This window comes from Pholcus phalangioides, unplaced genomic scaffold, assembly GCF_987345545.1.
Source record: "Pholcus phalangioides strain wild (caught in Gottingen) unplaced genomic scaffold, Ppha-v1.0 ptg000014l_1, whole genome shotgun sequence".
Classification (NCBI taxonomy): domain Eukaryota; kingdom Metazoa; phylum Arthropoda; class Arachnida; order Araneae; family Pholcidae; genus Pholcus; species Pholcus phalangioides.
Genome location: NW_028301607.1, coordinates 26,833,354 through 26,861,280, shown reverse-complemented (window position 1 = coordinate 26,861,280; position 27,927 = coordinate 26,833,354). Strand labels below are relative to the sequence as shown.

At 37.4% G+C, this 27,927-nt stretch overlaps 1 protein-coding gene across 1 annotated transcript; it reads right to left on the bottom strand.

Moving 5' to 3' along the window:
* Nucleotides 1-137: 137 nt before the first annotated feature.
* On the bottom strand, nucleotides 138-23,197 carry LOC149078375 (uncharacterized). Its single transcript, XM_089242025.1, has 14 exons — nucleotides 23,175-23,197; nucleotides 18,898-18,979; nucleotides 18,718-18,797; nucleotides 15,305-15,386; nucleotides 15,120-15,201; nucleotides 14,593-14,682; nucleotides 11,583-11,674; nucleotides 10,620-10,708; nucleotides 9,540-9,624; nucleotides 6,558-6,644; nucleotides 5,919-6,008; nucleotides 1,976-2,066; nucleotides 1,627-1,761; nucleotides 138-1,502 (listed from the first exon to the last, which is right to left on the bottom strand). Exons 6-10 carry the CDS (start codon nucleotides 14,640-14,642, stop codon nucleotides 6,562-6,564), a joined length of 399 nt encoding a protein of 132 aa, XP_089098151.1. The 5' UTR covers nucleotides 14,643-14,682; nucleotides 15,120-15,201; nucleotides 15,305-15,386; nucleotides 18,718-18,797; nucleotides 18,898-18,979; nucleotides 23,175-23,197; the 3' UTR covers nucleotides 138-1,502; nucleotides 1,627-1,761; nucleotides 1,976-2,066; nucleotides 5,919-6,008; nucleotides 6,558-6,561.
* Nucleotides 23,198-27,927: the final 4,730 nt, after the last annotated feature.

The window sequence follows — 27,927 nt, the reverse complement described above, 5'->3', positions numbered from 1 at the left end:
ACATAATACTTGAACGGCCCCAAATAAAGAATCAAATGATCGAGTTCCCGTCGTCCTCTCGTTAACAAGGAAACGACAATTAAACAAAGGAAAGCAAAAAAAAAAAAAAAAAAATTTAACAAAAACACACATCCAAATAAAAATTAAAGGATTTATTCTGATTGGGACTCAGACACTTACGTTGGTGTGTTATGTATTCACAGATAAGCAAAAACAAAGGAAAATACAACATTTAAGTACAGCTATGTCCACATTTCATAGTTCCTAGTATCGAGTTATATTAGAATGACGACAAACACGCTAGTGACAAATACACAAACAGAATTACATACGTATTTTAAAATAGAAATTTCTATAAACTTTTTGGGGACGACTGAACATGTTCTCACTTACGTATAAGGTGCTTAATATCAAGAGAAAGAAGGGACGCTGTTCCTGCGCAGAGAGATAGATAATCGCCGATATAAACCTACTGTATATTTAAAAAAATAGAGTTGCATATAAAATGTAAATTTCGCAGAGATTAAAGTGCCCAGAGAGAGATACATAATGGAAACGACGAAAAGTTACAAAACAAGACTGGGATTAGATAAATAGTGAAATGAGTAATTACAAAAATGTAAAAATTAAAGTTAAGGGAGTCTGTGCTTTCCTTATGTGAAAAATCACTTGTCTGTTATGAAACATTTAAAATCTTTCTATCTATTCAAGCGTCATTGAGAAAATGTTTCTTTTTTGTCCAGAAACATGGGTTCGAGAAAAGAGCATTTTAGTCGAAATCCTTATTATAAATCCCGCTTGCCAGCACTTTTATGTTATAATATATTGAAAATAAAAACGTTGTTGCGTGTAAGAACAAAACATTCAACGCAAAAATTTTGAAATTTTTTAAAAATTTAAAAACTGAAAATTCTATATTTTGCTATATTTTTATGCACCGACACCCTTATAAGCAAGAGGCGTCCCTTTTAGCAAAAAAAAAAAAAAAAAATATGTATAATACATATATAAATATGTAAATACTGTACAACTGTAAATATGTATATGCTGTACATATATTTTTTATATATTACTTTTTTTTTCTATCACGTGAATAGAGTCAAAACGTGGGTTTTTCGGTATAAAGTGAGCAATATTGTAACAACAACAACAAAAAATATACCGCTGCAGGGGAGGGGTATAGGGCTTATTAATTTAATGGAGGCTTTCATAAGGATGAGCAACATTCATTAATATAAACAATCGAAATCACTCATATTAAGGCTTGATTACACAAGGAGTGAATATCTTGCTAAACTAGAAATACAACTAAATACCACATATATTGCATTACGAAACTTCATGAAAAAAAAATTTTTTAAATGAATTAGAGATTATTTACAAAATAACAAAAAAAGATAGCCACGGGTGTTTCAGTTCTCACTGGAGAGGATTCTTTGGGCCAAAAATCCATTTGTCGAACTTAGCCTGTCGGAAAATCTCATCCCAATGCAAGTCAACGTCTAAAAGTAGAGAGAAAATGAGAGAAAAAAAAAACAATGAATGAGAGGGTAATTTCGTTTGATCAAAATAACACTGAAGCTCAATCAAATAGTTTTACAGCATCGTTCGTATGATAATACATACCATAGATATTTTTAGCATTCACTTCATGCACAGCTGCCAATAATCCATTCAAATCGTCAGCATGTACGCCATGTGCTCTCCCGAGCACTCGTAGTGCACGGTCGTAGGTGACCATCAGGACTGTCTTGATACCCACTGAAAAGAAAGGAGGAAAAAAGCACCATCAGACAAGGCAACTAATATGAAATCCATAGACTAAAGATATACTATTATAATTTTGTGTGATGAAATAACTCAGTAAATAAAATCCAACTGATGATGTAAATGAGCATTATCGCAAACATAACTGAAAGAGTAGAGAAGGGAAAAATTGCAACCTATACCTTTCTTTTTTTTTTTTGCTACTCACTAATGTTTTGAAGATTCTCTGCACAATGTAGAATTCTTTCATCGAACCCACAGTCGGTGCACTTGCAAAACATTGCCCTAGCGGCAGCATCCTGTAAATGTAATACAAGTTTCAATAGACTTTAAACTGACTTTCATAGGAGCAATAAGAATATCGCATATAATATGATAATGTGGAAACACATTCGAAAGAAGTCAATTTAAACCTGCTTATTCATATGTGTAATAGATAGAGTCTATAAATTATTGCGGTGGCTTCATCAAGTTTATTTTTGGCATTACGAATTTATTTTTGACATTATGCCTTTTTGTTTTTCGCTTTTAATTTTTCAAAAAAAAAAAAAAAACAGTCAAGTTCAATTATGAGTTTAAAATTAGGAGCTTATTTTCAAAAGTAAACATTTCCACTTTTGCTAAATTTACGGCAGATTAATTAAAGCTATTTCCTACTTTTGTAAGTAGGAAATAGCCCAAAAGATAGTACGTAGGAATGATGGAAGAATATTTAAATACTATATGTGTTTTTTGATCCGCATTCAAGGGAGTTATCCACACTTGAATTTGGAAATGTTCCGTTTTGAAAGAAAATTAATGGAAATGTTAAATTTTGATTAAAATTTGAGCTGGTCAAGTCTGAAAAACTGGAGATTTGTACGCCACCTGTGGATTTCAGAATGTTTTACCTAGCCCCCAGGGCAGTACCCGTATTGCCCTCTCGTCATTAGCATAAGAAACACGGTCCATCTACAGGGAAACCTCCCATAACGGTCACTCCCGTTAGCGGACACCTCCACTGACGGACACAATTTTAAATTACATCGACGGGACTTGTGTGCATCTTATGTGGACTTGGGACGGAGTGTATCTTTTGCTGTACAAATTGAACCAACTTTCCTCGTTAGCAAACAAAATTTTCGGTCCGATGGGTGTCCGTTATCGCACGATAAAAAACACCGAAGTGTATGAAAATTGTGGATTATGTTCCCTTTTGATAGAAACGACTAACTTTATATTGTGTAATTCCTACCAAAAATATTTCCGTTTGAATATTCCCGGTTGCATAATCTGACAGAGCTCATACCAAAAATTCATAAACCGTTGCAAAGAGCATTTCGGGAAAACTAAAAGCGGAAATGTTCTCTTTTGAAAATGAGCTCCTCAAATGTAACTTAACCGCTAATCCGAACGGCCCTTAAAATAAATAAATAAACGACGTGTACGAGTTGAAGAATAGAATTCACAACAGAAAAAAACAAACGCTCATAAACAATTTATTGAGCGTTTGTTTTTTGCAGAATTATTTATTGCCGGGGTTACTAATTACAGTCGAATCCCGTTATAACAAACTCCAAGAGACCGGAGAAATCACTTCATTACAATGAAATTTCATTATAAAGGAATTCCAGGTTTTTGCATTGGTCCTATGTAAACTTATCTGGGGATTTTAAAAAAAGGGTTCGTTAAAACGAGATTTTCGCTATAACAGTGTTCGTTAAAACGGGATTCAACTGTATTTACCTACAATTTATTGCCGATTTTGAACATGGCAGTGTTTTTTATACTCACCGAGAGGCTGGTGTGCTAGCCCCTTCGGCGTGGGACTCCCTGCGGTAGAGATCTTTTTCTGTGGCCATGTCGCCGTTTCTGCTACACCCTTGTGTCAGGAGAATTTCTGACAAAAAAGAACCGGGTATCAAACTTGCATTGCCTCTAAACACCCTTTGGTACTTTACGCGAGCATCTTCTCGACCTGGGCTATACTCGACCCCATAATGATTAATTACATAATTACCTTGAGAAAAATTTTCACTTTTCATTTGAAGTAGTGGCATATACCAAGCGGACGATGCAGTGCGTAGTCAGCATATCAGAAACGTGATATCTGCAGGGGTTTCCATTATCATGCTTTCTTTCTTTCAAACCGAGCACAACTCAGGTCTATCACCATTTATGGGCGATTTACTACCTAGCGAGTTGTGCCGGAGGTATAACTGTGTGTGTTCCTAACAGTCTGAATTCCTACTCCACGTATGGAAGGATAGTATCAAAACCTACCTCAGCTTCTGAATGAATCTTTGGTGATGGAGCATCGCGATCTAACCCAGCAGTTCTCCGACTTTTATCATCCGCAGCTCCCTCGCTATGATATTTATCCGCGATGCCTCAGCATAGTCTAAGAAAGATCACCCATCGCTTGACGATGTGTCTCATTGCCAGTTGAAACTTCGGAGACGATTTCTGCATCCGTCCATCATTCGCAACACGGCCGATCCATCGCCTTCCGCAATCTGATGTTTAAGAAATATATTCGATTTCTGGGCTGTTATATAGGCCATGATCTTATCCAGCCAAATATCCTATCCAACATCTACTTTTTTTAGGCCATGTCCCCCCACAGGAGCGAGATCTTTTTAACTTACTAAATTGAATTAAGTTGAAACCAGATTTAATAATGGACAAAAATTTTATAAATGCGGTCAATCTAGACCCCTGAGCCAGCAGCGGATCTGGAGGGGGGGGGGGGGGGGAATCATTATTTCCAAAAGTCGAATTAAATAAGAAAAAATTGGACAGTCCCGTAAAATATGGGACAATTCAACTTAGACTGCACTCTGCACCCCCCCCCCTCCCGGATCTATTTCCACCCTGAGCTAGAGTTCAGTCTTTCCTTCCTTCTTGTGGGGGTTTTATGCCGGGCCGTCTCAACATCAGAAGTCCCCGATCAAAGTGGTGTTCTGGGACCCCATACTTAGCAGGAAGTAATGGGTAATATATTTTCCTATACAGTGTTCCCCTTTCACCTGATTTTCACCCGTGCCGCACCCCCGCCCTTAAAATATCCTAGCACTGCCAAGGATCCATATAGCCCAAGTTGGACAACCACTGTTCCTAGACCATTTTGGAAATCGAAATATTTCATTGAGCGACGGCGATGAAAGCCCAAGACAATATTCGGTGATTCGTGGGAAATCGAAATGAAAATGAAAGGGCACATTACCTGTTTGGCAGATAAAGTCTAAAACAGTGGTTCCCATTTTGTGCTCCGCGAAGGCTTTAGGGCTCCGTGTGCACTTTCCATGGGCTCTACGCCCACTTCCAGTAAAATAACATAAATCAGTAAATTTGTAGAATAAAAAAGAAGAGACCTGGGGTGGGGGGCTCCACCACGCAGAGATAGATTTTTAAATGAACCACTGATTTAGAATATCAGTCTCACACTGCTGCATGAGCCACTTTTCTTTAACTTGATACACATACTTCTGTTCCGTGGCAGTCGGATCGCACACAGGAAAAAGAGAAATCGCTTGGACGCTGTTTGACGCAATCTTACAGATGTAAACACAACCACCATCTTTTTTTTTTTGTGCAAATATAAGTGAAAACAAATTTCAAATTTTACATACAGTGGAACCCGCTTACAACGTTCCCACTTAGAACGATTTCTCGCTTTGAACGACCTATTTTCGTGGTCTCAACTCTAATACTCATAAAAATTTCCCGTCTGAAGCGTTTTCTCGCTCACAACGGTTTTTCTCATGACGGTTTTTTTGTATACATGTATTGGAACATCTAAATCATTTTTTTTCTCCTTTATTACACATATAACATTACTATAATTATTATTTTTTTCACATGTAAAAATGAATTTAAAGCCGGAAATAGATCTTTAACCTCTTTACGTTCAAGCTCCTGACAAGAAAATTTAGACGATGCACAATTGAAATAAACTAGCGATACAACGAGGGAAAAATATCAATTCCAGAAGAAGAAAATCGTTCATGGGGTTATCAATGAAGTGTCTGGATACGAGAAAAAGAAAGGAGACCGGGCTGGAATGTATTTTTTTCCGTCTGCTCAGAGACGAAATACTTCAAACCTGTACGTAAAGATATTGCAGCTGTTAAAAAAAAATCATGTGAAACCAGCTCAAACATATAACTTACTTCTTCCTCACTCTGCCTTTCGAAGAAATTTCTCAAACAGAACTTGCTGTTGATCTGGGCAAGAGCTAGGGCAGCATCTTTGCTTTGGTCCTAAAATGCACAAAGAGCAAAAAACGTGCTTGCAGTTAAATTTAAGAAATGTGTTCATCATGCAAAAAAAAAAAAGAAAAAGCATTGGTCAGCTTAATATACGAATATATATTAGACTGATAAAAAAATCCATCTCACTACCGCCACCTGGCTGGCATTGAGTGTTTGTGGGAAGGGGTGGGGCAGAGTGGCTCTGTGCCTTTACTTCAGCCGCCGCGCTACAGTGCGTGAATAAAGAAGGAGAGATCGTGTTGGATATGGTGAGCATGGAATAGTGCACGTGCCCGGCTTGCAAGAGGATCTGGGTTCGATGACTTGGCTAGATGACTTTTCCTGTTCACCCCGGCATAATATAGAGGAAAAAGTCTTGTAGGGCTGAGAAAAAAATTATCTCCTCGCACTCTAGCTTTGTTTTTCTGGACTAGTTGGACATAGAGAAAGGGGATCATTGGAACACATCTCTAGATTTCATAAACCTCTGCGAAACAATATTCTTGTTTATGGGGCAAAAAAAGAAAACATAATGAGCATGATTTTCTTTGTACTTACGGGATCAATTTCGTCCTCGTCCTTTTCCATTTTGATCAGTTCGAATTCCACAGCGTATGGATTTGAAGCGTATTTTGAAAACTTTTCCTGCGAAGGAGTGAACATGAAATGCATTAGACTAAATTTATTATTGCCTTGATGCAGAATTCCTGAGCACAAAACCTGTTCTGAGGTGTGGTTAGCACAGCGCGTGCAGTTTCGGTTATGATCGTTTTTGTGTAGTGACAACCAAAAACCGGCTTTTGTACTAAGGAATGCTGCACAGTTCTGCTGGTATGGATCCAGCTTTAGATTCATATTACGAGTTATTTATGTCACTGTCAAAGCCCGAGATCGGCCAGTTCATGAATTGGGGTTGTAAACTGACCAGCAAACATCCGAATTTCGTGCTCTGGCCAGGCTGTTCGCGAAGTGGCTGGAGAACTCAACCAATGTCCGAAAAGGAACTACTACTACTAACCCACACATGTACCTGGTCCATATTCCTCTGCGGAACTTCTAACGAATTGGTACATGTTGGATTGTGTGTGTCCGTATTGTGGACCTAACGGGAAGCTTGTTTCTGAGTAATTCTTGTTATAGTGCTGCAATCTACCACATATTTTTTGAACTATGAGTGAAGTGTAATGTTTGAATATTTTACCATTGTAGGACTGTTGCTCTCTGCGGCAGAGCAACGACCTGGGGAGATCGGCTTTCATTCGCACCTCGAAGTTGAGAACCACAAAAAACAAACTTCAGCCGACCACCACTGCGGCAACGGTGGGGTTTGTCTGAAAAGAAACTGCATGATTTGGGATTATCGCCATTTTGCAAATTTTTTTAGTGACAATTATCGCGTTAGCTATGGCAGCCTATCATATCGCAGTCAAGGTATGGTGATCATCTTTTTTCCCTTCAAAATTTTACACGAAAACAATACATTTACATTATGTATATGTGTATATATATACAGTCGAATCCCGTTATAACGAACTCCAAGAGATCGGCAAAATCAGTTTGTTATAATGAAAAATCGTTATAAAGGAATTTCAGATTGTTTGAATTGTTCCTATGTAAACTTATTTAAGGGATTAGAAAAGCGTTCGTTAAAACAAGATTTTTGCTATAACGGTATTCGTTAAAACGGGATTTGACGGTATATATACATTTTACATATCCCAAATTTCTTCTTTCCCTTTGTCCATCTATCACACGTTAACGATGAAAAAATTTATTTGGGGCCTACCGGACCGTCTTACATCAGCATATCGAATGTTGGCCAGCAATGTTCAAACACTTCGCGAATTGGCCGGCCAGAGCACGCATCATTTCTGCAGATCCAACTTGGACCAAAACTGTCATTCAATTTGAGGAGTGGCCGATCGTTCCTGAATCGGCCGCACTTCGGGCTTTGGCAATAACACATACATCATTCACGTGCATACACGAACAAAAAACAATCACAGTAATTGCATTCGTTGGGGAATAATTTATTATGTCACTGTAATATTTTATTAATATAATTTATTTTATCAGAGATTTCCAGAAAATGATTCGATTCGAAACATGGGTATTTAGTAAACGAGTCAAAAATTGTCGGACATCTATAAATAGTTACAGGAGCTTATTTTCAAACTAGTGCATTTCCACTTTTTAATCCTGGTTTCTGAATCTTTGTATCGGGCTCTGTCGGATTATGCAACAGGGTTTATTCGAACGGGAATAATTTTGGTTGAAATCACAATGTGAAGTTGGCAGTTTCTACCAAAAAGAAACAATAAAGCGGTTGTCCTACTCTCTTTGAATGTCGTATTTTACAGCAGACCCTCTTGATAATGGACACCCATGGAAACGAAAGTTTTGTCCGCCAACGAGGAGTTGGTTAATGGATAGTAAAATACAATTGAGATGTAATTCAAAAGAGTGTCCGTTAGCGGAAACACCACTAACGGGCACCCTCCTATTAGCGGACAACGCTAAAGCTGGGTGGTTCTACTGTAGAATGATTATTTTCCATACGTTATTCACAAGAGAGTAGAGTAAGGGTACCTTCCTTGGCTAGGTACCATCTGGAATCAACGGGTAGAAATTTCCAATTTTTTCAGACTTGAGCAGCTCCAATTGTGGTTGAAAAGGAACATTTCCACTAATTTTCTTTCCAAACGGAAAATTTCCAAAATTTGAATGCAGATAACTCCCTTGTGAATGTTGATCAAGAAACCTATTATTTAAATATTCTTATACCGATCCTGTATGCTTCCTGTTTGGCTATTTTCCTGTTTTGTAAAGCAGCCCATTCCGGAGAAGAAAAAGGGATTTTTTACTTCTATTGTAAATTTAGTAATTGTGGATATGTTCTTCTATGAAATCAAGCTCCTCAATTGTAGACACACGCACACAAATGGACAGAAAATCAATTTAATATACAGGGTGTCCAGTAAGTGAAAATGCCGCGTTTATCTCATCAACCGTCCGTCGTAGAGGTATGACTTCAATTTAGAAAATGCTCAAAATTCTTACGTAAATTATTCTGTAGCAGTTTTGAAAGTGGAAATACAATGTGTCACATATTGACTGAGATATATAAATTTGAAAATCTGGGAAAAGTTGGTAAAGAACAGTATATAAACTAACGGACAATGCTTCTTTTACCCTAATTTACATTGTTCTTTCCCCAACTTTTCACCGATTTATGTATTTATGAACTCGAATATATCAGTGAACATTGCACTTAAAACTATAGGATAGTTTTTATTCGGCTCAAAAGAGACAGGGAAATAACAGTCTAATTGGAAGTTAGAAGACTGGGGGGGACCATATAAAAATTTAGATTTTTCCACTTTGTGACACTGCATTTTCACTCTGATACAGAGTAATTTTTGAACGCATTTTGAACAGTTTTTAAATTGAGACCATACGAGAAGAAGGCCGCATCAGCACTTACAGGACACCCTGAATATAGTTAGATACATGTAAATATACAGTAAGGTGGTTATTTACTTTGTTCGGCTATTTCCATCAAGTTTTCGAAGAAATCCAAGTAACCTAAGAACAAGTTGGAATCGACGATAGCATATATCTCATCCTGGAAAAAGAAACGATCGAACTAATTCAATAACTTTGCGGTGATAAAGGTACAAAGATCTGAGTTCGTGATTGTCAGTGAAGTATTGGGGAAGAGGTCAACAAATTTCATGTTATGAAAAATTGTCTGGATTCTGTAAACGAAATACTGGTGCGTGTTTGTTAGGCCGCGACGTCAACTATCAAATACTTTTTTCTCCGTCAGGTGTTTTTAAAAAAAAAAAAAAAGAATCTTAATTTCACGAGAAAAACAGCTTAAAATGCACTTTTCGTCCTCAATAAAAGCCCTGAATTATATTTTCATATTATTTTTCATTTATATTTCATTCACTAGCCATAATACCCGGCGCTTCCCGGGTTTTCTTCAATTACTGGGAGGATTGGAATAGTGACAAACCATTCTAAAGGCATGTGTACGTCTGAAACGCATTGTTTGAGAACCATGGTAACCGAAGCAAGCATTCCGAAAGTGATTGTTGGGGGGGAGGGGGGGGAAAGGAACCCAGGTACCATTGTTCCCCAACGGCTTTTTTTTGCAGATTTGTATAAAGAAAAAAACATACATACTTTCAACATTTATATATAAGATGAGATTTTCATTGGAGAACATTTGGAAAAAGAAAAAAATTGCATATACATTGGATCCCGCTTTTATGACAATTCGTATGACTTAGTAAGACTTATTTTCATGGTCCTAACTTTTACTTATATTCATCGAGATTTCCCGTTTACAACGTTTTCCCATTTATACCTTTTTTTAAAACAATTTTTTGAAAAAACGTTCTCTAAGTGGAATCCACTGTATAAAAGATCGTTTTATTTCATGTTGACTTGATTGTAAAAAAAAAAAAAAAAATTCGAGTTTTTGAAGCAATCAAAAAATTATATTTTTTTTGGGGTCTCATGCAGGGGAATCGGTAAAAAAAAGAATACTGTGTGTATATCATGTTCTAAAATAGGAATTACTTGTCTAATATGCAAAATAACATAACTCACTGTATCATCAGCACCAGGGATTGGACTTAGGGCCTGATGAGGATCTATCTTCCTCTTCTTCATCACTGGGGAATCTTTCTCTTCTTGATCTAAAATGTATGGAGAGGAGGGTAATTTTATAACCACATAATGCTTTTCATACTTTAGCTATTCAGCAGTGATTAGGGGCCGTTCAAGTATTACGTCACCAGATTTTTAGACATTTTTGACCCCCTCCCCTGTCAACAAAAGTCAACACGCCCCCCCCCCCGTCAGCTCTGTCCCCACTTCTTAACGCAGATCGCAATCAGAGACATACATGGGCGGAGATACAGGGGTGCCCCCGCCCCCAGCGTCGAAGGTGAAGTTGACTGATTTAATGTATACTATATGCATATATGAATTGACATCATCATCATATCCCCCCCAGACTTCCAAGTGGAGAACTTGGTTCCAGACTCCGCCTATGGAGACATATGCTGAAGGAGGAGGGGAAGGGGTCCCTCCCAGATGATCAAAAATCTATTTTTTTATGGAAATTTTTTTTTTTAATTTAAATTTTGGAAGATAATACCTTTACATGTTATGATCAATTTCTGTTCATTTCGATGCTATTTGAAGGCTAAGAGAACTCAATATTTCTCTCTAAAAATAAATTCATTGCGACCCACCCTCTAGGCTATATATGCTAAACCCATGGCCCTCAGGGTTATCTGATGTGGCCCGCCACCTTTTAAACCTAATTTTGTAAAAATGAACTAAGCGGCACATTTACAGATGGGTTAAGTGACCCGTGGTACATTTTAACATAACTCAAGCAGGTCTGTGGCATTCACAGATCACTTAAGTGACCTGCGGCACATTTACAGATCACTTGAGTGACCCGTGGAACAGTCCATCCTAGCCCTAATTATTTCCTTAATTATAAATAAAAAGTGTAGAAGGGAAAAATGCAACTGATATACATATTTTTTTACAACTCACCCTTGTTTTGAAGACTTTCACCGCAATGTACTATCATCTGCAGGAAGCTGCACATCTCGTGCTGACTAGTAGAGTCTTCTTGATTCAAGTTTCTATAAATGTAAATATTATGCGTTGCAACATTTTATAACGACTTTAATAGGAACAATTAGAACGTCTAATATAATAAGTTGATGCAAAAAGGCATGCGGAACACAGTCGAGGAAATGGCATTCAGAGCGATTTTATTTGTAAATTATTCATTTATACACCGTTTGAAAAGTTTGTCTCATTTTTGGAGTTTAGACATTTTTTCTCGAATTTCTAGAAAAATACTGTGCGAATTGTTCTGAAATTTTGGTCGTATACACCCCCTTTATATTGATAGCCTAATCATCATTTCCAGTGAAAATTTAGTCGCTAGTGCATTTAAGTGACAGACAAAAAATTAAAGAAGAAAACCAAAGTTTTTGCTCAACCCTGTATCAGAAAAAGCTGCAAATAACTTATAACTTTAATAAAATATTGTACTAAGTGCAATTTGTTCACTGTGCATTTTCGTGAGAATAGCACGTATATTCACAAAGAAATAAATTCTTTCTATAAAAATTCAAATTTTGATCGCATGATTTTTACTTATAACATGCCGAGTTTTCGACCAATTTTTACAAAACTCACAGAAAATGTGGTGCCATACATGAGATATACTGTTTAGAAATTCAAGATGTGTGACAAATTATTATTTGATGAGATATGAGCATTATAAAACATAACATATAGCCATCATTGAGAAAAAATTACAATCAACAAAATTAAAACTTTGTTGTGGCTCTTAGCAATAACAAGCAAAGTTTTCGTTACCATTTCCACACATTAGGTTTTTCTTTCCGTGGGCAACTGGAGTTTTACCGGTTCACCCCTCCAGTTATCACTCTTTGAACAAAGGTTGAATCCCCCACAGTTGATTAATGGGATTGCCGCTGTAAGGGGATTAAAAGTTACCTATACTCTGTTCGCTCTAACTTGGGTCCTGATGTAAATAAACCACTGTACCAATTTTTGATATCACTCCGCATCCTTTATCTCTATTGGTTGTAATTTTACCCGCCCCTTCATTACGTGTTCCGAACACGTGCGTTTTTTCCTCAAACGTGAGATTGTAAATTCGTTATCAAGAATATTCCTGGAATTTTTTTTCACTGTTCTCCAAATTTTGTTGAAATAAAAACTGTTGATAACACTAATTAAAATAGAAAGAGTATATATCTCCCAAAAAAAAAAAAAATCGATAAAGTATTCTGTCGTTATCATGGTACACTCCTCAAGAGTTGGGATGACAGGGCTCCAGCCCGGACATTGCCTGCGACAATTCTTGTCATTTTTTTTATTTTTTACGCTAAAAGTTTACTATATAGAAGGGCTGTTGAAAGGTTGTTCTGAGGTCCCGCCAAAGATCACAGTCGGGGGGGGGGGGGGGGGTCACAGTCAGGATGTGGGGCCATGGTCGTTACAAAGGTTTGCGTAAGTTGTTTATTATTTTACGGCAGATAGTGAGAAAAAAAATCATTTTTTCTTATTACTTTTTTTTCTTCAGAATTTTACAATTTTATTTCTGAGCTAATTTATATGGTATGATTTTCCTGGGCCGGATAAGGCTACCAATTATTACGTGAAACAAATGATGAACAACTTACAGTTGTGTTGCCGATTTTTATTTTTCTTGTGGGTCTGTATAATAAAATATTTCATAATAATGTACGGGCTGTAACAGTTCAAATTTGACGAGAGAGTCATCCACATTATTTCGTTTCTTTACTTCAACCTGTTGTTGATATGCTGTTTTTTGTCAAGACAATTTTGGTTTTTTATCCGCGCGTAGGTTGCGAGCCATGACCCAAACATTCAGCAGCAGGAGCCCCTGGACTGGAATCTTTAATGGGCCTCCAGGCCAGGCTTTCTCACGGGATCTCTAGTGTCTGTCATAATGAGGCTAACTGAATCAAGAATGAGCATTACTCTTTCGAACCAGATTTTTAAAACTTTACCTTCATGTCTACGTGATAATCCTCGGACTTCTTCGGCTCGCCGCCTTCGACGAAACCAATATTACTTCCTCCCAACAACCAGAAGTGTGAATTCTTTCAGAATGTGTATATTCACCACGAATGATAAGTGACCCCCCACCCTTATCTAGTGTACGTCAAAGCGTGTGGGTGAGAAAAAAATCTTGTTGACAGCAACTTTGTTTATAGGAGTCCAGAGCAGCTACAAAGAAATGAATTTTCAAATGGCTCTGCCAAATAAGATAGACATGCATATTTCATTTATGTCAATAAAAATTTAAAGAAGAAAACTCTTTTTCTTGCAAGACCTCTTGAAGAAGCGTATACAACTGTATATCAAATCTGTTTGAGAATAGGAGTAATAATAATAAAATGAAACTTCCATTTAAAAAAGGGACGGTAATGTTTGAGTGAGAAAGGCGTATCCTGTCAACACCCACCCTGAAGACATAGCAGCAAAAATGCTTTGACCGATCTTTAAAAAAAAAAAAAATTTCCCATCTTCCAGATAACTTTGAAATAATATGGAATAAACATTTTTTAAAAAAATAAAAATTATGAGGTATTTTATGATATGAGGGGCAAACGACAAAGGACTATATTTTTGGCGGTGTTGTACTGTAAGAAAGGTGAAATGTGTTCTTCAACCAATCATTTTGGGCATCGTACACATGCTTTTATTTACATCAGTACCCAAGTTAGAACGAACAGAGATTAGAGATCTTTTTGAAAACTGAAATATCTGTCCAATTTTTTTCCCACTAATTTATTTACTTATTACTAAGTAGTGCAAACGGAAGTTTAAAAAAATTCTAAAAGTGTTAAAATTTGTTTTTGTACTAATACTGACACACTGTATTTCATTGTTGCCACCTATTCCAGAGGATTTCGACAAATTCAATAAACTATGTTTATTGTTATATAACTGTTATTTATATAGATGTACAGCTGGAAAATATATAGCTTACTTCTCTCTCACTTTCGTACTCAAATGAGTCACTGAGACTGAACTTGTCATCGATTTCAGCCAAGGCCCTTCTAACGGTATACTTCCATCGCTGAAACAAAGAGCAAAAGATTATCACAGGCAAATACAGCAAAACAGTGTTGGGGTTTCGGACAGGACACGCGGGATAAACTGTCCGAAACTGTCTGAAACTGTCTAAAACCTCCAAGTTTCAAAATGTTATGTGGAAACCTTTTGGATTTTTTTTTTTTTCATGATACTAACATATTACCAAAAATTCTAGCAGAAAATAAAACTAAATCAAAAATATTTCAAAAAGGTGTCATTTGTTTTTTTTCCTAAGTAAACTTTCACCAAATTGATGGTTTTAAGTTGGAAATCTGATAGTAAATTAATATCACGTATATAACTGTTTAAATATAAACACTGTGGATAGAAGAATCACTGTCACAATGTTGAAATTTTATGCTTGCTAATTGATTACAAAAAAACAGAATATTATGATAATGAACTTCATTTGTTACGTACTTAGTGTTTTTTTTCAGGTATGATTTCAGATATTTAAATTCCAGGCATACCCCATATGGAAATATAATTCTTATGACTCCTCCTGCAAAAAAAAAACAAAAATTTAAAGTATTGAATGCCTATTTTTTCAAATTCATAAATGAATTCTCGCAGAAAAAAATTTTAAACAGTAATCAATTATTTACGTGGTTCTGCTATGTCTAGCAGTTCTTTAAAGGAATCGATATTGTCGACGTAAGTTGCGGTATCCACCAGAACAAAGATCACCTGCATATAAACCGAAAAAAAAGAAGTTGGTTACGTTAAGCCACCTGCATAGCTTGTAACAAAAAACAATCGAACTAATTCAATAACTTTTCGTGGTTAAAGGAACAGTTTTTCTGCTACAAAGATCTGGGTTCGTGATAGTCAGCGACGTATTGGGGAAGAGGTCGACAAATTTCATGTTATGGAAAATTGTCTGGATTCTGTAAACGAAATACTCTGTTGCGTGTTTGTTAGGCCGCGACGTCAACTATCAAATACCTTTTTCTCCTTCACGTGAGGTTAAAAAAAACGAATCTTAATTTCACAAGCTTAAAATGTAGTGTTTCGTCCTCAATAAGTCCTGAATTATATTTTCATATTATTCTTCATTTAATTTCTGAGTCACTGCACTACTACTAAACCACGCATGCACCTCGTCCATATTCTTCTGCGAAACTTCTAACGAAGTATAAGTATTGTCTGAGGATTTCATGGCCGGACGTTCATAGTCCTCTAATGACTTGCAAGCGGTTTTCGGGCTATTGGGCCATGACCTGAGGCATTTTCTTCCTAATGGCTACGAGGACTTTTTCGCTTGAGACCTACATCCATTTAACCTCAGAAGATGCCTGCGACAGATGTGAGCGAAACGTTAGGAAGAAAATGCCCTAGACCACGGCCTAATAGCCCGGGAACCGCTTGCAATAATCGGTATATGTTGGGATATGCTATAGTGTTATGCTCTAGACAATTAGAAATTATGACATAGCTCATATGCTCTGTTTTCTTCTCTCCTTTGTAATACATTACAAAGGGGTGCACTGTTGCATGATCACTTGACCAATGATAACTCTGGGCCTCATCTTGGATCACAAAAGTGTAATTCTCAGAGAAGTCACATGTAACAACATATTCACCCTCATTCAAGTTTTCCTTGACTTCATTTACAAAAGAGCTTTGCTGCTTAGCTAGAAAATCATGGAGTATCAGTGTGGTCAATTTCTCAGAAAATAATTCGATAAACTCTGATGAGGCCTTCTGTATGGTTTCTAAGTTACATCTGTCTACTGAAACCCATTATCGAAAAGTGATATTCTCAACCATATTATTATCAAATGAATTTTGTAGTGTACTTTTTATTGGGTCACTTCCTGGGCAAGAACTACAATTTCCCTTAATGCAATGAATTGATGCTGGGTTGCACAGCATTTCTGCCAACAAGTGTTATAAGAGGCCAATTCTCCATTGGTTAACATACCAAGCTTAGCATTTTCTATCATAAGTTTGACATTTTGATGTGTAGTGCAAACACATACTGAGTGTGTTCCACTATGTCCTGCTAAAATGCAGTGTTTTGGGAGCAGTTCTACAAATTTAGAAAACCCTATCTTTATTTCTTGAAATTTGTTTGAAAATTTTATATGCTTCTTTTAAATTGCACAAAATAAGTCTTTTAGATATTACTGTTTTATCTCCATTCTCCCCCTTCACAGTTACACAGACAGACAGACATGACCGCTGACCGCCCAGAGAGACCATCTTGGGATGGTTTGCACTCTTTCCCAAAGGGATGGACGGTCTCTGAGATCACAGTTACACAGTCTTTCTTTCCTGGCATTACTCTACTTATTTCATCATTTTCATAAAAAGAACATACTGTTTGCACAACTTCTTGTGACAAATTCTTTCCCGGTTTTTGGTCAGGACTTTCTAATATACCTCTTTCCTTCAAAAGCCATTTTGCCTGGCGTACCATGTAGTTAGGAGTATTGAATTCGCGCATTATCTTATACTCCAAGATTCAGGCAAACAAGTCAGTAGCATTACTTTCTTTTTCCTACTACTAGAGGAAAAGCTAGCTTTCAGATTAGCTATAACAGATTGTTCCAGTGACTCACATTCATTTTCTGAGGAATCCTTTGCATTAGCAAATAGTTGTTTTTTTAAGTGCTAACCCAATGCTTTTAAATTTTTTGGTTGAATACTTCTTCATCTGAAGTTTTGCACTACGCAAAGGGGACTCTTAATTCCTGGAGAGACATATTTAGTGTCTGCACAACCGCTGAAGGTGGAGGAACATAGCTTGTTTGATCATCCGAAAGTTTTCTGCGATCATTTTTTCCTTGCATATTTTTCAATGAACCAATCTGCTTCCTACAATTATCACTAATTTTTGATATCTTTGGCATATCAGGAAACATACCACACATCCATTGAGGCACATTTCTTAGTCTCCTTATGTTTTTCACAGAATGATTGTTTTTTTTAAAGGATTGCAACATTGTAGTGTCTGATATCTTTCTTTCTCCATTGTATAATATCACACAGATCTCAATTAAAATATAGAAAAAAGTTTCTGAAGAAAACACTAAGAAAATATACTGAAATAATATTTTTTTTTCACTAATACCAACACCTCACAAAATATTAACATTTAAAAAAGAAACTTATTACCATCACATTTTTTTAATCACCAACAACATTCACATCCAACTGCCACTGAATCAGTATGAAGACTGATCAGTCTGCCTATGCCCACAGGCAGTTGGAACCAGTTGGACTGGTTTAAAGTGGTTTAAACCAGTTAAACAATAAAATAATCACCCATCATAGTCACTAGTTGAATTTTAAACACATTAAAACTAAATTTATGAAAAAAGTGAAAATTTATTAATGGGTAAGTTGTGTATATTTCTGCGTAAATCTATAAATTTTACAAAAATGTCAATTTTTTTAGTAAAATATATATTTTTGAAATTTTATAAAGTTGTGAACCCATGACAGCCCCACTTTCATACTTAGGGAATTAGTTAAGAACAATGTGAAGTGTTGAATATAATTTTTTGAAAAATTTTGAAGATGCGCTTTTTGATAAATTCAAAATTTAAATTTTAAAAAAACATTTCATCTCAAACCCATATTGTGTTGCATATCATAGGAAAGCCCATAGAAAATGCTGCAAAATGACACCTGTCCCATCATTTTAGCTTAGTTAGGAGAGTTGCTACAGCAATTGGAAATTATGGCCGTGGGGTGTTTTTTAGTGAATTCTGACAACTTCACATCGCCATATTTTCAAAATGGGTTGACATATTTTAATGAAATTGGGTAGTTTTCTTTATCTACATGTAGGCTACCTCTGTGCCAAGTTTCATCAAAATCTGAGATGGTGAGTTAAAATTTATATAAAAATTGTGTTGATTTCACATGGAATGACCCAAAGGAACTTTTTTTGTGGGGGGAGGGGGGTTGGAGAGAAGAATCACTGTCACAATGTTGAAATTTTATGCTTGTTGATTGATTACAAAAAACAGAATATTATGATAATGAACTTGATTTGTTATGTACTCACAGTGTTTCTTTTCAGGTATGATTTCAGATATTTAAATTCCAGGCATACCCCATATGGAAATATAATTCTTATGACTCCTCCTGCAAAAAAACAAAAATTTAAAGTATTGAATGCCTATTTTTTCAAATTCATAAATGAATTCTCGCAGAAAAAAATTGTAAACAGTAATCGATTATTTACGTGTTTCTGCTATGTCTAGCAGTTCTTTAAAGGAATTGATATTGTAGACGTAAGTCGCGGTATCCACCAGAACAAAGATCACCTGCATATAAACCGAAAAAAAATAAGTTGGTTACGTTAAGCCACATGAATATCCTGTAACAAAAAAAAAAATCAAACTAATTCAATAACTTTGTGCGGTTAAAGGAACAGTTTTTCTGCCACAAAGATCTGGGTTTGTGATTGTCAGTGACATATTGGGGAAGAGGTCGACAAATTTCATGTTACGGAAAATTGTCTGGATAACAGGGTTGGTAAAAAAACCAAAAAACCGGGTTTTTTTGGTTTAAACCGGTTTTTTTTTTGTTTTAAATAGTATTAACATTAAAAACAATGAAATTTCTGAAAAATCATTCAATCTTCCAATAATTAACTAAAATAAAATGTTTATTAATGTAATTAACACTATTCCCATCAATAAATATTTATTACATTTTAACAAAAACCAACTTTTGCAATTTAATTATTTTTTGCTTAACTCAATGGATTCCTGTGTGTTTGAAAATTCTTTTAATGCTGTTATTAATCATATAATATATAAAGGTTTTTCTCCAGTTACTTTCAGTATACTTAATTAGGAAGTTATTTTGCAAAAACTAATAAAAATTAGGTGAATATAATATATTTAATGAAGCATAAATAATGTAGATTAATTAGCAATGATTTACGATATACAGGGTGATTATAACTAAGGTTCTGATTTCAAAACACTGTAAAAAAAGAACGATTGTCAGAATGACTTGAAAATTGACATGAATATTCTTGAAAAAATTCAATTTTATTTGATAAAGGGGAAAAAATACTTAAAAATGTAAAATTAATGACATCAAACATGGGAGAAATTTGTTTGCAGAATGGAAACGATAGCCAGTCATGGCAGAATGATACCTTAATTATAGTATTTCACGATTTCATAATTCATGGGAACATCACAAAAAACGAAGTAATTGAACAAATAACAACAACTTCCTTAAGAAATATTAAATATGTTGTCCACCGCGTGTTCTGGCTATGAGGTTGACAGCACAAAAATTCTTGTTCAACAACAGAATCTGAGTATGCCATGGTCATAATGTGGATGTGTTTTCAATTCAGCTTAATTAAACCAAACATGCCCCCCCCCCTCCCCGTTAATATTCCTGAGGAACTTCTAAAATAATATAGGGAATGTGCTGGAGATTGCAATTCACCAAAGTTTGCAATCTGACCACTGTTTATAACATTTTGAGGTACCCCCACAGCCAGAAGTTGCAAGGTTGCAAGGTTCATCCTCTCAAAATGGGTCTTCAGCAGGTGCTTTGCTGGTATTGCAATGTGCATCTTGATAGGAGTTCTATCCACACACTGATGCTGTGGAAGTGTCGAAATGATGTGGTTGCACAAAATAGATTATACTGCTCGCCAAGTACAGCATCATCTACTTGCACATTTTGCACTTTTTTCTTTTGCGAAATAAACTTCCATTGCTTCAGGAGTATCCATGCAAATTTTCAAGTCATTCTGATCAGTACTTATTATATAGTTTTGGAATCAAAACTTAAAGTATAATCACGCTGTATATAGCTGATTATTTTTCATAAATCTGTTACTACTATACAGTAGAACCTTGATTAACTAGGCTTAACAGTGTGTGTGAAAGTATAAAAAAAAAACAACTATTGAATATTAAGACTGGGAGATATACAGTAGGAAATGTGCTACTTCTTATGGGAAAGAAAATGAAAATATATGTGAGGTAATGTAACAACTAGTACACTAGTCTTTATCCTTTAAGGACAGCTGGTGTCACTACTGTAGCTGCTTCTTTGTGAAGGGAAAAAGAAACCCTGTGAGATAATACACCACTATATTTAGATGTATGATGCAATCCTTATTCATGAATTTGCTAAAGATAGAGCATCAGAATGTAGCCAAAGGTTAGAAAATGTAAGAATGAGAAATTTTGGCTTTTACATATAACTTTAAATGACTAAGATACTTCATATGAAAAATATATATATATTCTGGCCACTTTTATGAGACTTTTTGAAAAAAACCACTTATAAAATCTTATGTCATTTAAAGATATACCATCAGAATGTACCCCAAGGATATAAAATGTGCTAAAAATAAAACATTTTGGATAATAATGAACCAATATCATATTTTTCAAGGAAAAAAAATTATATTTAGGCAACTTTTATTTGATTTTTTGAAAAAAACCACTTGGTTTAAACCAAACAACCCTGCTGGATAATGAATGAATGTCTGTAAATGAATACTGGTGCATGATTGTTAGGCCGCGACGTCAACTATCAAATACCTTTTCCTCTGTCACGTGAGAAAAAAAACTAATCATAATTTCACAAGTAAAACAGCTTAAAATGCACTGTTTCGTCCTCAATAAGTCCTGAATTATATTTTCATATTATTCTTCATTTAATTTCTGAGTCACTGCACTACTACTAAACCCCACATGCACCTCGTTCACATTCTTCTGCAAAACTTCTAATGAAGTATAAGTATTGTAGGAGGATTTCATGGCCAGACATTCACAGTCCTCTAATGACTTGCAAGCAGTTTCCAGGCTATTAGGCCATGACCTGAGGCATTTTCTTCATAATGGCTACGAGGACTTTTTCGCTTGAGACCTACGTCCATTTAACCTCAGAAGATGCCTGTGACAGATGTGAGCGAAACGTTAGGAAGAAAATGCCCTAGACCACGGCCTAATAGCCCGGGAACCGCTTGCAAGAATCGGTACATGTTGGAATGTGCATGTACATGCTGTGAACCTAACGTGAAGTTAGTTTCTGTGTAATGCTTGTTAAAGTGCTACTACTATTAAACCAGACATGCACCTCATCCATATTCCTCTGCGGAACTGCTAACGAATTGGTACATATTGGAATGTGTGTACGCACGCGCGTAGCGAACCTTCCGCAAAGTTTGTTTCCGTGTAATGCTTATTAAAATGTAGTGCCGCCATCTGCCATCAATTTTTCTAACTATGTATGAAGTGTAATGATTGAATAACATACAATTGTAGGCCTGTTGCTCTCTGCGGCAGGACTTTTTAATGGGGAGATCGGCCTTAAGTTGTTCCTCAAGTTGGGAAGCACAGAAAACCAACTTCAGCCGACCACCACTGTGGCGATGGATGAGTTCCTCTGTGATGGTATGGGGCGTGTGCAGTTGGCGTGGTATGGAACCCCTGATACGTCTAGATACGACTCTGACAGGTGACAGGTACATAAGCATCCTGTCTGATCACCTGCACCCATTCATGTCCATTGTGAATTTCGACGGACTTGGACAATTTCAGCAGGACAATGCGACACCCCACACGTCCAGAATTGCTAGAAGTGGCTCCAGGAACACTCTTCTGACACTTCCGCTGGCCACCTAAATTCCCAGACATGAACATTATTGAACATATCTGGGATGCCTTGCAACGTGCTGTTCAGAAGAGATCTCCACCCCCTCTTACTCCTACGCAGGGGCGTCGGAAGTGTTTCGAACCTGTGGGTGCCCGTCTTGAGATTCATGTAGGAAATTTCGATTTTTGAATCAATTCTGTGGGTGCTCGGAGCCGTTCTACAAACTTTCGTGGGTGCTCGAGCACCCACAGCTCCGACGCCAATGCTCCTACGGATTTATGGACAGCCCTGCAGGATTCATGGTGTCAATTACCTCCAGCACTACTTCAGACATTAGTCGAGTCCATGCCACGTCGTATTGCGGCACTTCTGCGGGCTCGCGGGGGCCCCTACACGATATTAGGCAGGTGGACCAGTTTTTTTGGCTCTTCAGTGTAGCTGCTGCCTCTCGATTTTACACAATAATATCTCTAAAACAATATTTTTTCCAGTCCGCAGAGCATTATATCTATATATTTCTCTGATAAAATTACATTATCGTGAAATTATATACATATATATAAAATAAATGAAGCAAAGCAATAATCACCCAAGTCCACCAATACGCAGTGAAGGACAATACATTTTTATTCCAATGTGATTTGCTTATGAAGTACGGCTTGAAGAATTTCAATAAATTAATTAGAATGCTGAAATATCCTCGTGAATATTTACACGTTGAAAAATATATTTATTAAAATAACTCATGTACTTCTACAATTTTCCATCCCCTCCCCTCCATTAAAAAAAAAGGGGGAAATATCTAGCCATGCTAACACCTTCCATTTCTACCATTAAAAAATGTATACAAACAAGAGGAGAAAAAGAATACATTCTTACTTCTTGATTCTTCCCTCCATGATTAATGTGCGTTGCCACCGTCACTGCAATAAAAAATTCAGTAAATATATAGTAGTAGTAGTTGTATATTCCCAAACTTCATTTTGATTGGTCAGTGGTAGATGCACTGAGCTATAAAGCCGGGTTTTCCTAGGAGCAGGTTTCTGTGCCGCGAGCAACGTGATTCACCCAGCGCGACACAGTTTTTCTACAGAGCGCAATACGGCTCACGACAGCGCTTTACGTTGGGCATTATTGGCTGACTCCTTCTGGAGGAGTCAACTGCTTCGTGCTCCGCGGTTTTGCCGATATTCTCTTCACTCTTGTGTGTTTTCTTTTCCTTCCCTTCTAACCGGAGCATGCAGACGACAGTGTAGCTGATGCCAAAGCCATATACTTTATACAGCCGCCCTGATCTGATGCGCCATGCTAGGAAAACACAATCGCGTAGCGTGATTATGTAACACGTTTCTGTCGGCGCGAAATAGTCTAATTCGGTTCACGCTGCGCAACAAACCTATTCCTAGGAAAATCCGGCTTAAGGCTTATAGCTCAGTGGGTAGATGAGACAAATACAAGGGAAAAATCATTTTTCCCTGTGTGGAAACAACCATGGAGGGATAAGCTGACCATATTTTCTTGATAGAAATACGGGAAATTGAGATTCCAAATGCGGGAAAATACGGGACATTGCCAATTATCGCCAAGAATAACGCCAAAAGTACACAAAGTTGCCAAATATTGCAGAAATTACGGAAAAAAACCGCAATGGCGAGAAACGAAGCGTTACTGCAAATTACAGTGGATTAAATTAAAGTCTCGCCACAGAGAGCAACAGACCTACAAACAGCACCAATTCAATCATAACACATCACTCACTTCACTTCTGAAATATAGATGGCAGCACTGAAAAATCAAAAACACAACACTACATACGTATTCAGACTGTAAGGTACACACACAGTTACACTTCCGGCACAGCTCACTAGGTAGTAAACCGCCCATGGCGATAGACCTGAGTTGTGCTCGGTATGAAAGAAAAAAAAAAGAAAAGAAGTGGATTAAATTGAATTCCACGAAATAAAACGTTCAACAAGACAAATGTGGGAGATTAATAGGGTGACCATATTTCCTCGAGAGAAATACAGGAAATTGGGATTCCAAATACGGGAAAATACGGGACATCGCCAATTATTGCCAAAAATGACACCAAAACCGAACAAAGTTGCCAAATATTGTTGAAATAGCAAAAAAATCACAATGGCGGGAAATATAGCATTACTTCTAATTATTAAAATGAATTCCACGAATAAAAACGTTCACTAAGACAAATGTGGCAGATTAACATTCTCATTTATAGTTGTAATTATCATAATATAATTTATGAGTTGAAAAATAATTTCAATCTTTGACTTCAATAAAGAATAAAAATCCAAGTAGGTGTCATGTAAGAAACGGGGAAAACCGGGACACTTTTGCCAAAAAATCGAAACGACCAGAGAATAAAAGAAAACCAGGACTGTCCCGTGAAATACGGGATGTATGGTCATTTATGGAGGAAAGAATGAGGCTTTTCGAATAGACGTCATAATAATCATCAGCATCACTACTGAGGGACATACAGTGGATGATCCCCATAGAGATCAATGTTAAAATTGCCGATTTTAGCATAGAAATGCGGAAATTTCGTGGGTGTTTTCTGCCACATCAATAATTTTAAAAATTGGATTGTATCTTTGGTTTTCGAAATATTGAGCTCGCTTAGAGATACGAAGCGTAGAAAATTAAATATAAAATTACGAGCCAGACCCACATTTGAGGTGGATATTCATGCAATAACATTGATGTCAAATTTTTAATTATATCTTCTCAAGCGGGAAAATGAGGATTAATGTACCTACGTATTGTCTTATATTATCCAATTGCACCAATCCATATAGTTTAGGATGTTTTCAAATTAATTATAGGCCCATATAAATTACATCGAAGAACGAGAACCGCAGCTTTAATCAAGCATTTTGTGAAGGAAAAAGAGGCAGATCGATAACTTGAAGTTAAAAAAAAATTCAAAATTTCTAGTTCCCATTAAAAAGGAGAAAAAATGATTCATTTCTATGAGTCTTGATTTATTGGATTTGTTACTTTCATGAATCGCACAGGAAGTCCCCGTATTGGTTATCTTGTATGCCCCTCAAAATATCACGTGATCCAGCGTCCAAAAAGCCTCATACACCATGGGAAACAACACAATTTCAGACATTTTGTTGGTACGTGAATCACTCGCCTTTCTTCTCAGTGTGAAACTACGGGTTTTTTTATTTTGATTGACAGTAATCCAGGGAAGTGGGAGGAGAGAGAAGAAGAGATCGGATGAAACGGCACTAATTTGGCCTAAGGGTTCAAGTATTTGTTCAAGTATTACGTCGTCATCGATGTGGGGAGAGGGGGTTTCCGATTTGCTGACTTTTGATGACAAGGGGGGAGAGGGGGTTTTGGATAATGCTTACGTCATCAACCACCCTTTATGAAAATATGAGTTAGGATTCAGAGGGGCAGAGCTGATGATGACGAAATTTCGCTGATGGGGGGGGGGGGTTCAGCGTTTTGCTGACAAGGGGGGGGGGAGTCAAAAATGGCTAAAAATTTGCTTACGTAATACTTGAACGGCCCCTAAGGAGGAATCGGGAAAGGACGAAACGGTGGCTAGCCGGAAGAAAAAACATTGTGATGGTCATGGCTACTGGACGCCAGCATTTAGTGTATGTCCTCAGGGCTACCGCGCCACCTCTGCTGTTTCAGTTCGTAGAAGGCAAAGCCTCTTGCTTGAAAGGTAATCTTAATGCAGCTTTGTAGACGGCCATAATGACTGGATGGAATGAAAATTCGCATAAAAAGATGTCGCATTCCACAGTGAGAAATTGCCTTTGGGTGCTAATGAAGCACGTGAAACCCCCTCCCCCTCCAAAATCCTGGAACAGGGGCCCGTAGGCTGCGCTCTTCAGCGTACCCCCCCCACTATAGTGAACTAATTGCGTGAAAAAAAGACAAAAAAAAAAAGACAAGAATTGTCCAGGCCTGAAGCTCGGCCAGCCCCACTCCATGATACTGAGACAGCTTTGCTGCAAGCTTTTGTACACAATACAGTGGATCCCGCTTACAACATTTTCCTCCTTAGTGCGACTTATTTTCCTCTCTCTGGTGCCGCATTACTTTTTTCCGATTTGCTCTTATTACAAATACTCATCGAGATTTTTCTCGTTTAAAGCGTTTTCCCGCAAAAAGTATTGTACGAAATGACTGTTGAATGACGTGTGTACTGAATCACGTGATTTCGCTCACGGTCCCCTCTAATAATCTCCTCCCTCCACCCCCAGTCCGAACATTTCCTTGGTTGTGAAAAAAGAGGCTACATTTCGTATCGGCCTTTTGTTTATTCGCTGTACTGTCTGGAGGACCGACACATCTCCCCTCAAAACTCCTATTCATTGTTGGCATTGTTGGATCGGTTGAACAGAAAAATATTTATGGTTCGCGTCTGCAAAAATACAGTTGTTAGAAATCTTTTAGTAAAATAATTGAACGAGTGTGTACATAAAGGATTAATTTTTCCCCCACGTGGATGAATCCTACTGTTTTAGCCCAAAAGAACGTGGGCTAAAACTATATTAACTACACTGAAGAGCCAAAAAAACTTGTTCATCTGCCTAATATCGTGTAGGGCCCCCGCGAGCACGCAGAAGTGCCGCAACACGACGTGGCATGGACTCGACTAATGTCTGAAGTAGTGCTGGAGGTAATTGACACCATGAATCCTGCAGGGCTGTCCATAAATCCGTAGGAGTAAGATGGGGCGGAGATCTCTTCTGAACAGCACGTTGCAAGGCATCCCAGATATGTTCAATAATGTTCATGTCTGGGGATTTTGGTGGCCAGCGGAAGTGTCTAAAGTCAGAAGAGTGTTCCTGCAATTCTGGACGTGTGGGGTGTCGCATTGTCCTACTGAAATTGTCCAAGTCCGTCGGAATGCACAATGGACATGAATGGGGGCAGGTGATCAGACAGGATGCTTACATACCTGTCACCTGTCAGAGTCGTATCTAGACGTATCAGGGGTTCCGTATCACGCAAACTGCTCACTCCCCATACCATCACAGGGCCTCCACCAGCTTGAACAGTCCCCTGTTGACATGTAGGGTCCATGGATTCATGAAGTCGTCTCCATACCCGTACACGTCCATCAGCTCGAAGCAATTGGAACCGAGACTCGTCGGACCAGGCAACGTGTTTCCAGTCCAATGTCGGTGTTGTCGGGCCCAGGCGAGGCGTAAAGCTTTGTGTCGTGCAGTCATCAAGGGTACACGAGTGGGCCTTCGGCTCCGAAAGCCGATATCGATGATGTTTCGTTGAACGCTGACACTTGTTGATGGCCCAGCATTGAAATCTGCAGCAATTTGCGGAAGGGTTGCACGTCTGTCACGTTTAATGATTCTCGTCAGTCCCGTTCTTGCATGACCTTTTTCCGGCCGCAGCGATGTCGTAGATTTAATTTTTTACCGGATTCCCGATATTCACGGTACACTCGTGAAATGGTCGTGCGTGAAAATCCAAATTTCATCGCTACCTCGGAGATGCTATGTCCCATCTCTCGTGCTCCGACTATAACACCACGTTCAAACTCACTTAAATCTCGATAACCTGCCATTGTAGCAGCAGTAACCGATCTAACAATTATATAGGCGTTGCCGACCGCAGC